At 43.6% G+C, this 10434-nt stretch overlaps 2 protein-coding genes across 3 annotated transcripts in view; one reads left to right on the top strand and one right to left on the bottom strand.

Annotated features, from left to right (window-relative positions):
- The first annotated feature begins 79 nt into the window (after positions 1 to 79).
- slc4a5b (solute carrier family 4 member 5b) overlaps positions 80 to 10434 on the top strand; it is a 47689-nt gene continuing 37334 nt past the window's right edge. For both annotated transcript variants that reach the window (XM_071465529.1, XM_071465530.1), the window contains exons 1-4: positions 80 to 557; positions 1113 to 1260; positions 7266 to 7373; positions 7489 to 9201. The gene's annotated coding sequence lies outside the window, so the exon portion shown is untranslated. The remainder of the gene's footprint in view (positions 558 to 1112; positions 1261 to 7265; positions 7374 to 7488; positions 9202 to 10434) is intronic.
- LOC139611153 (substance-P receptor-like) lies at positions 3090 to 10434 on the bottom strand. The gene is made up of 7 exons (XM_071465531.1): positions 9632 to 10434; positions 8160 to 8335; positions 7539 to 7733; positions 5391 to 5541; positions 5032 to 5228; positions 4754 to 4850; positions 3090 to 3700 (listed from the first exon to the last, which is right to left on the bottom strand). The coding sequence occupies exons 1-7, from the start codon at positions 9845 to 9847 to the stop codon at positions 3566 to 3568; spliced, it is 1167 nt and encodes a 388-aa protein (XP_071321632.1). The 5' UTR covers positions 9848 to 10434; the 3' UTR covers positions 3090 to 3565.

The raw sequence follows: 10434 nt of genomic DNA, 5'->3' as shown, positions 1-10434 counted from the left end.
CAGAGTTTATCACCAGTAAACAGACTCCTAATCTAACTTCACTTAATTTGATTTAAAATGCAGCTTTGTCACTGACGATTCCTGACTCATTAAATTCCCGGTGGCCCTGAAGGCATCCTGTGATCAGCTGTTCGTCTCTCGTCGTTTGTGGGTGTGACCCGGTACCGTGACGTAGGCAGGAGTTTGGCGAGTGAAGAGGAAAGCGGTTTAATTTGGAGGTTTGCGCATGCGCGTTGAGGGTAGCCCTGTGATCATTGATTGGTGATTAGCTCCGGTCAAAGTGTGTTAACTGTCATCGACTCAACTTCTACTGTTCTGAGATCAGTTATGAGATTAGACGCGTCGTGCGCATGCGCAGAGCGGAAACGAAACCTGTTTTACCATCAAGATGAAGCAGCAGCAGCGAGAAAACGAGCAAATGACTCTTATTTATCATCACTGTGCGAGATCTGCACAACGTTTGAGGCAGATTATTATCACAGGAGGAGAGCAGCTCCTGTTGGGAGGAGAGCGGTACGGAGGTTGTTATGTAGCGGGGGAGAGAGAGAGAGAGAGCGGTGAGGCTAGCGACCGGAGCGGAGAGTTAGCAGTTAGCAGTTAGCTGTTAGCTGTGACCGTAGCAGTGTAATGTTTGTTCATTTAGGCTGTTTGTCATTAAATAAAAGCTACGACTCCTCCAGACCCAAGTTCCAGCATCTCTGAGCTTCATCTGAAAGACTATGAGCCAGGAAGATTAACAGCACTGAGGCGGGAAAACACAGGACTCGACAGTGTCATTGTCAGTTAATGGTGGATATGTTGAAGATTAACACAGAGGTGGTTTTTAGACATTTTTCCTCTATAGTACATATTTGTGGAGTGTCAGTTCAGACAGGAAGGAGAAAGGTGAAGATGTCCAGACACAGAGCAGCAAGATGGAGGAGAAGACAGGAAGCACAAAACCACGAGTCAGGACGGGCCCTGACCAGGCCTTTTAGTCTGGTCCACATTTTTGTGGTTAGCGTAGCTACAACAGCAACTTCTCTTTAAAAACAGCTGCTGACACATACGGTAATAATCGTGGTTAACACCAAAGGTAACTGATCTGAATATGTTGTCTCCTGACACTACAGATGTGTCATGGGATTTACGGCGGATGTCCCCCTGACGCAGCCTGGGTTTGGAGGAGCTGGGGATCAAACCACCAAGCCAGGAGTCAGCGACCAACCTGCTCCACCCTCTGAGCCATGGCTCCCTCTCTGATGCTCACTTGTAATGCAGGTACTTTATTAACATGAAAATATGATTATAAAGCAGGTCCAGGTTCTATATTAATACTGTGAAAGTATCAAAGCCTCAGTCCACAGAGAAATGCACACAGCCTGTATTCAGACACTGAGCCTTGAAACCAGCCGTCAGGACTTCTGGAACTTTATGATGTCACAACAAAGCAGTCACCACTCTCACCCTTGCCCCAAGCCCCGCCCACCTGGACCCACCATTCAATCTCACAGGATTTGGTTTCTCTGAGTGTTTACCTGAAATTTGCTATATTTTTTATTGGATCACGCTGAAAATAGTCAGCCAATCAGAAGAGAGGCTAAGAGCCTCACAATAATACAATACACAATAATAAGCCTGTGTCATGGAAATCTGCTTTGTGTTTAATAGCAAAACAAAGCAGATGAGTCTCCACTGTGGATGTGAAGATGTTATTACACATTATGACCACCCACACTCAGTTATGATGTCATATTGTTATTAATACATAACAACACAGAAATACCAACACCATGACTCATGATAACAGCAAGACGAGCAGCTGATCCCAGAGCTGTGCAGGGGTTAGGTGAACTGATCTAATAATATGACAGGATCACCAATATCACTACCAATACTTTTTATTGATAAAAGCAGCTAATGTTCTATCGTGTAAGGGAGAGAGATATGTCAAGATTTATGAGGTGAATGTATTACTAGCAGGTTACAGCCGAAGATATTTTAATTACCACCATGTTGTTTACTTTTATCTGTTAATGACTCAGTCACATGCACATTTAAACACAATTTGAAACAGGTTTCATTGGTAAATTACCAATGTTTGTTCTGTGAATTCTCTGAAATGAGGTGATCGCTGTGCTCATGCAGCAGAGATGCAAATACTTCAGCACTAAGAACAGTGTTCATGTATCCACCCATACACAAATGTAATATGTGTACATATGTTGAATTTCCATAGATAAATATATGTACAAATGAAGTAAAAACATATATTTAAGAAATTATTTATGAAAATTGGAACAATTTAATATACTGACATATATACATTTTACTGTGGGTATTTCATATATGTTATAAACTTATATCTTCATATATCCAGAGCATGTATGTATATGATGATAATATATCTCTTTATAGGTAACATATTTGTCATATATTACCTTTCTGCATGGGCAGGTTCTTATTGATGCAGGTATTGATACTCGTATCTGTAGCATTGATACATGGGGATTGAGTTCTTCCTTGTTGAAATGCAGACAGTCAATAGTAAAAACCAGTTTTCTGTAACAACTCGTATATTACGTGGCTCATTTGTAGAGCCTGTTATTATACTAACCCAATAAATGACAGGATGTCCTTGTACAGCACAGTATTTGGTCCCTGCACATTCTGTTTACTCACATAATGAGACAGGGAGCAGTTAAACAGGTAAAACCCCCAGTAAACTATTTGTGGAGGCTCTTTCACTAGTTCTGTGCAGCTGTTGTCTGCGAGGCTGAAATAGCATCATTCCTCACCAGTGATGAACCCCCCCTCCCCTCCAGTCCTTAGCCTGTGAAGGGAGAGATGCTGGTGAAGCTCCTCATGTTTTCCTATCCTTCTCTTTCCTCCACCACTTCATCAGTCCGTCTATATGTGTCTGCTCTCCCCGCGTCCCATCCTCTATATTTAGCTGGCCTGTGACCTGGCTGCTGCAGACTGACCCTGCTCCACACATTGTCAAAACAAGGGGCTAATCCTGTCCAACAGGTGCTAGATCCCCCCCCCCCCCCCCCCCCCCCCCCCCACACACACACACACACACACACACACACAGACACACACACACAGACACACACAGACACACACACACACTCTGAGGCCACCTACCCATTTCCACACAACACAAACACAGCGTCATGAAGTCAACTTGACGTGACGCTGTTGCCAAGGGAAGCTGAGGGTCACGCTTTCCAAAACCAGCCCGAGAATGCTGGGAGGTCAAGTGTCGGCGCCGCGCTCGTGCTGAAGGATGGAACGAACCAGTGTGAGGTCTACTGCAGCGTTTCTATCAGGCCTCTGTGGTGTCGAACATCTCATGACATCCACTGGGTATTAATGCACTTGGCAAGGCGGTCAGAACAAAATGTCTCGTCTGGCTGATGGACTTGATCTGTACAAGAGAGTAGATTTCTTTGTCATCTGAGCACGACTGCCCCTCGCCAATGCCAGGTTTCCGCCACGCGTAGGCACTTTATTTCCACACTGCGGTATGACACTCCTGATGGTGTTTGGTCCACTGTGAGGAGAGCACTTGGTAAACATCTCAGAGCTGTTGGACGTCACCTCCAAGTGGGGCTGGGTGTGAGGGGCCCAGGTCGGCAGCTCTGCCCTCTTTTGCTTCGGATGGCACGTGGGTGGAAACAATGGTCTCCACCCGACTGGCTCGGTATATACTCGCCTGAAAATTGAGATGATGAGTTACAGATAGATTCAGAAAACAATCCTTATGTTATTTCCAAATTTTTTGCTGAACTGGAATCTTAATCCTATGGATTAACATTAATGTTCTTGTGTTACAGTTTAAAGCCATTTGGTCTCAGAATAATTTCATTCTAACATATCTCTATTCACATATTTGGAAAAGCAAAACAGGTTAGATTTATGATTTATGGTTAGATTTTAGATTTATACTTATTGTTCATATTATTATACTATATTTCAGCCTGAGGTGCACAGAACGCTCAGTGTTTGACAGGGACCAGGAGAGAGGGGTGTAACACAACAGATGAAATAATAATAATAATAATAATAATGATAAGATGATGCTTCTCACTTCTCTGTCTGAGTGACGTCTCAGTGTGGAGCCTCTGCAGGACCAGCTGTCCGTGAAAACTTTCCTCATTACACACACGAACTGTTAATCAATCTAATTATTTTTCCTTCACTTGAAAATTAATTTTGGTGTAGGGTTGAAATGTTCCATGGGCAGGCAGAACACCGTAGTGCCCCCCCACCCCCACCCCCACCCCCTCCTCGTGGGAGCTGCAGTTTTTTTTTGGTTTGATTTTGTTGAAATCATGAAGCTTTTGATTTCTGATGGAGCAGATTTTTTCTGAGAATATGAAAATTAAACCTCAGGAACACGCTTCATTTTTTCTGAGCGACTGATGAAAGAACTCACTCTTGTGCCTCTTTTGCTGCATTTCTTCTTTTTTTTGTTCTCCATCTTAATCTGATTATAATCTGATTTTTATCTGATTAGATAATTTTTTCCATAGTCCTTAAAATTATCATGTCAAATAAAAAAAAAAATACAAAGGCTGCACATCTCTGAGAGTGTGGTTTGTAAACCTGCATCGATGCAGACACAGTGTCTGAGGTTTAATAACCCACCCCCACTTACGGATCATTGGTTTGGAACAACACTTAATGTGGAGGAGCCTCCACACCAACACACAAACGGAGTGAGAGTGGGCAGGTCGAGGGTGTCTGCGTCTCCCTCACAACCCACCTGTGTGTGCAGGTAACGTGTTGATTTGAGCTGCAGCTCCTCCTTGATGACAGTCGGGGTGCAGCAGCAGAACACCTGCTGGAAACCTGCTCTGAACCTGCCAAGCGCAAGACAGACATTTCATAACAGGATGGATTAAACAGGCAGACGGGATTATAGACACAAGCACAGATTACCTACCACACGAGCAGATCGTCTACACAAATGACAGAGAAACACAAACTTCTGGACAAACACACAGACAGGAAGCTGGCCGTTATGCAGAGCAGGCTCCCCACCTGCTGTTGAGGCAGTAGTAGATGACGGGGTTGTACATGGTGGAGCTCATGGCCAGCCACATGACGGCCAGGTAGACCTGCTGGATGTAGCGCTGCTCGAACAGATCGGGGAAGAACTGGTGCAGCAAGAAGTAGATGTGATAGGGCAGCCAGCAGACGGCGAACGTACACACCACCACGATCATCATCTTCACCACCTGTCACAGGGAGTCAGCGGGGAGACGGGGGGGGTTTAAAATAATCTGAATTTTTTTGTTTTCATGTGGGGATTAAAAAGCCATTAAATCAAATGATAGTGTTTAGTGATAGTGGCCGGAGGCTGAAGGGGGAGAGTCGCAGTTTGTGTGTGTCTGCGTCACCTTGCGTTTGGCAATAAGCTGCTCTTTGTAGTGTTCGGACGAGTCTCCAGGAATCTCGCTCGCCCAGAGGGTGACGCCCACGGTCGTGTACGCACATCCCATAATGCAAAGGGGCAGGAAGTAGATCAGCAGTGTCACACACACATAGTATCTGCAGAAAACATGGAAAATGAGACAGGACAAGAGAAAAGAAGGAGAGAGAGAAAGAGGAAACACAAGGACTTTTAACTGGATTCTGGATTTGATGGAGAGCCAGTGAACAGCAGTTAGAGTCACGTGAGACCTTTGGAAGATCTGGTCACGAGTTCAGCAGCAGCATTTTGGACAATGTGTAAACGATCCAGAGATGTTTTGCTGAGGCAGGTGGAAAGGGAACTGCAATAGTGCAGAGGGGACAATATAAAATCATGGATTAACATTTCCATCTCCACTTGAGACACAATGAGCCGGAGCTTTGCAGTGTTTCTCAAAAACAAGACAGACACTTAACATGTCGGTCCGGTTGTTTTTGTGACCAGTAAATTATATAATATTCAGAGCATGTATATTCAGAGCCCCTGCTGTCTGTTGCTTTAGCTCCTCATAGCTAATTTCTTATGCCTTGCAGTGACTTCTTTGAGTTTTTGTTTATTTATGTATTAAAGGTCCCATATTTTATATTTCTCCTGTGTTTTATCTGAAGTGTTGATCTCCATCAGAAGATATATTTGTGGTTTTAAGAACCAAAAACCATCTCAGTGTAGTTTCACATCTCCTCTCTCAGGCTTCTCTCTGGAGCTCTAGTAACAACAGGTCAGTCAGCCAGAAGAGAGGATCTGAGCCTCTCTTCTGATTGGCTGACTGTTTTCTGAGTGATCCAATAAAAATATAGCAGATTTCAGGTAAACACTCAGAGAAACCAAATCCTGCAAGGTTGGATGGTGGGTCCAGGTGGGTGGGGCTTGGGGCGTGGCTGAGGGCGGTGACTGCTTTGTTGTGACATCACAAAGTTCCAGAAGTCCTGACGGCTGGTTTTAAGGCTCAGTTTCTGAATACAGGCTGTGTGCATTTCTCTGTGGACTGAGGCTTTGATACTTTCACAGTATTAATATAGAACCTGGACCTGCTTTATAATCACAAACACATGGACATCTACCTTTAGACTATATGGGACTTTTAATGTATAGATTTATAATTCCACATATAAGGTAAACAGAGCTAAAAACTAGTGCATCATGAAATAATAGAAAACAACTGTCAGTATAATGCAATAAATTCAGCAGTGCCACAAACTACATGGCCCAACATAACCAGTCAGTTCAATCAACATATGAACCCAGACTTAAAGCCGGATGCATTGTTGGTGATTCTATGTAACTCTAGGGATGGTGTCAGTTAGCAAATTAGCAAATGTTAGCATCTCAAAACACAAAGCTGAGATGGCGATTATGGTGAACATTACACCTGCTTAGCATCAGCATGTTAGTCTGAGCCTAGCCTTGAGAAATAAAGGCCACTGAATTAAAGATACTCTAATATGCTGGAGGGTTGATAATATGACAACCAGGGACGATAATAAGATGCTAATTTTGGTAGCAAATTTATCAAATGCCCTTTTCTTCTTTTAGCTCCACAGATATTTCCTGATGCAATCAACCAGACTTAGACCTTCCTCGCAGACAGATTCATCACCATCAGTCTATTTTTTCATTTTCTAAATGAAGCTCAGAAGAGAAAGATTATTGCTCTGGTTCAGACGTGGTGCAGCAGGTATCCTGTCCAGTATTGGATCAAACCTAATTGTGTTGCTGCTGGGTATATAATCTGTGACCAGTTCTGACAGTCTGGGCATCAAATACTTGAAATAATGACTCCCAAAAAACTTTCTTTTTTAAGGTTTGACCCCAAGTGAAATGAACGACCACCCAGAAGAGCTTAACACCTGAGCAGCCTGAAGAGGAGACAGATGACACTCAAAAGCATCGCTCCATGAGCAGCTGAAAAGTGAGTTGTTGTTTTTTTTTTTTTTTATGTCATTTAACTTGTTTCCCTGTGGGTTCATGGAAACACAGATAGTGCTGTGTTATAACTTCTTCTGCTGCCCCCATATTCTATTCAGGTGCTGCCTACTGTCAGTTCAGGATTACAGAAGCCTTCTGCTGTACTCACATCTTCTTGAAGTCCACACTGGTGTATTCAGGCCAGTCTATGTAGCAGACTGTGCGTCCGGGCAGAAGGGCAGTAGACGAGTAGTAGTACTGAGGAAAGGCCAGAAGCAGAGCCAGCATCCAGATCACACCGATCACAACACGGGTCTCTGTGGAAGACAGCCTCTGCTGCAGGGGGTGGATGATAGCCATGTATCTGCAAACACAAACAGCACCGTGTCCAGTAGAATATCACCTTTTATATCAGACATTACATATCACATATGAGTAAAAAATTCGAAACCAATCAAAAAAGACCTGGACATGAAACGTCCAGATACCTGCAAGACCACTGACGTTCCCACCAGCCTCAGCTGCAGTTTGTTTTTAATGTGTTAGCATGTTAGCATGCTAAATGAACTGTTTAACATTTGCATGTTTGCATTGTGTGCATGTGGCATTTGGTGAGGACTGTGAGGTGTGAGAAAGCCTTTGTATTCAATCATGTGTCCTCTGCAGCATATTGCAGCAGCATTGTGAGGGATCCTCTGTAGCGCCTACACAGCCTCGAGCTACACACACTCATTTTCAGCTGCTGCTGTTTAAAGTGGCTCTTATATAGAAAACACACACACACACACACCTGTCCAGGGCTATGGCCGTCATAGAGTAAATACTAGCAAAAATGGCTGCAATAGGGAAGAAGTTGTGGAAGCGGCAGTAAACCAGACCGAAGTACCACTCGTTGTGAACAGCGTAGGCAAAGTTGATCACTGTGTTGAACGCTGACATGGCAGCTTCAGCAAAGGCCAGGTTCACCTGCAGAAGAGTCACAGAACGACAGAATAAATACACAGAAATATGCATGTGTTTGCTGGAGAGAAACTCTGGATGCATGATTTTCTCCCTGCAGAGACAAATTCCCTTTGATAACAAGGATCAGTCTGACATCACGCGTTAAATTCACTTGTGCCCCGAACAAACAGCAACAACCTAAAACATCTGGCTCACTGGGGACAGAGCTGGGAGACAGACCTGTCCCTCTCTGGAGTGAATGGAGGAAGAGAAAAGGGCGGGGCCCGACCAACAGTAAACACACAGTAAATGCACTCACTGTATTTTAGAGATTAGTTGACGAATCACGTGGATGATCAACAGAAAATGAATCAACATTCATTTTGAAAACTGAATAATCATTTTTCATTTTTTCAGTTTCCAGCCTGTCACATGTGAGGGTTGTGACAGGTGTGGGCCCTGAAAGGCTTCAGTTCGTCATATTTGCTTCTGTTTTTGCAAATAAAAAAAGCTCCAGTAATGTTAGAATAAAACACGGTTCTAAATATGCACAAATTATGAGAAGTTTGCAAGGTAACAAGCATTTCTTACTATTTTCTTATATTTTATAGATGCAATCAATGATCAGGAAAATAACTGTCACATGAACTGATACTGAAAATAATCATTCAGTTACATCCCAGGCTGAGTGACTTGTTACAGAAGAGGCAGTGGCCTGAATCCTGACGGAAATAGTGTCAAAATTAAAGAATTTGCACTGATTTCACTTGAAATTTGTGTTTTTCTTTTTTTCTGTGATTTTGTTCTGAATGTTACTTCACATTTCAGATGATCCTATGTACAGACTTGATCCTGTACATCCAGCGCTGCAGCAGTTAGTCCATTAATCAGTGAGTTGAGATGTTATTGACATTTTTGCTTATGATTAATAAATTATATATATATATTAAACAATACTTGCCTATCAAACATGTGTTGCCAAATTTCGAAGACAAACAGCCACTACATGATGTTTTTATCATAGGAGCCAAGAGAGTTTGAATGATTGTACAGTTCCACTAAATATTCAGTATTTTACTATTAAACCAGTCAGACAATGGAGTTGAACACAGAAAATATATTTATATTACAGTTTATCATCCTCCCTGAGTCATGGATGCACCTTCCTTATTCCCAGAGGAGAAACATTACATTTCATCATCAAGACAAACACAAATAGTTAAAGAAAAGTTTTGTTGTCTCAAACAGAACCTGGCGTTGAAAATGCGCCTGAACTGATTCTCGCTCCCGCCTCTGACCCACGGTGAACACGGTGTTTACCAGAAAGTAGTTGGTGACGGTCCTCATGCGTTTATGCGCCAGGATGATCCAGATGACCACGGCGTTCCCGAGCACGGACACGGCCACCATGCTGCAGTACGCCGCGGCCCACAGGGAGATCTGCCACAGCGGCTGGACGAACTGGTTGAAGCCGTCGCTGCAGTTCACGGACGCGTCCGTCCCGTTGCAGTCGGTGCCGTTGAAGAGCGGGTCCATCTTCCGGGCTCCAGCCTGTCAGAGCTGGGCGTTAGGAGCAGGTGATGTCCTGTTACTGGAGCGAAGTCCTGTCCGGAGGGGGAAGGAGGAGTCCGTGTGGACAGGTAGAAAAGAGCAGGTCGCACATTTTGTGGCGGAGTCGTCTTTACGCACCGTGAAACCCCCAGGACGCACGGCGCAGCTCAGTAACCATTTCCACCCCCCACCCCCCCAGCACTGTTCACTCCCCCTTACACACACACACACACCCTGTAAACACACCAAACTGACTGGTCTCCGTCTTGTCACCTTGTTCCCTGAGACAACAGAACTTGTCTGGACCCTGAGCAGGATTAGTCCTCAGCTGCTCTGATGGAGTTGGCTTATATAATGTGATGGACTATATGAACAATGAATACATGGTTAGAGATAATAACCAGTGTTTATTAGTGTATTTGTCCACAATAAGGCTGCAAAGCTTCTCATTCATCATCTAATTAATACGAAATGTAGATGTACTTACAGGGATTCTTTCAGATTTGTGTTCTACTCATGGATGAGTTGATTATATTTGTTTATTTATTTACCTATAAATATTTTTTCTGCCA

The sequence above is a fragment of the Trachinotus anak genome, unplaced genomic scaffold (genome assembly GCF_046630095.1).
Source record: "Trachinotus anak isolate AG129_WGS33_773 ecotype Australia unplaced genomic scaffold, CSIRO_AGI_Tana_v1 ptg000028l, whole genome shotgun sequence".
NCBI classification, from domain to species: domain Eukaryota; kingdom Metazoa; phylum Chordata; class Actinopteri; order Carangiformes; family Carangidae; genus Trachinotus; species Trachinotus anak.
This window is presented reverse-complemented; position numbering and strand designations above follow the sequence as displayed.

Bases quoted from the DNA above. Each gene is read 5' to 3' on its own strand.
- LOC139611153 (XM_071465531.1), bottom strand. From the start codon at position 9,847: ATGGACCCGCTCTTCAACGGCACCGACTGCAACGGGACGGACGCGTCC. The intron at 7,734-8,159 runs GTGTGTGTGTGT...TTGTGTTTGCAG, and splicing joins ACGGCCATAGCCCTGGACAG to ATACATGGCTATCATCCACC. The intron at 5,542-7,538 runs GTGAGTACAGCA...TGTTTTCTGCAG, and splicing joins AGTGTGGACTTCAAGAAGAT to ATACTATGTGTGTGTGACAC.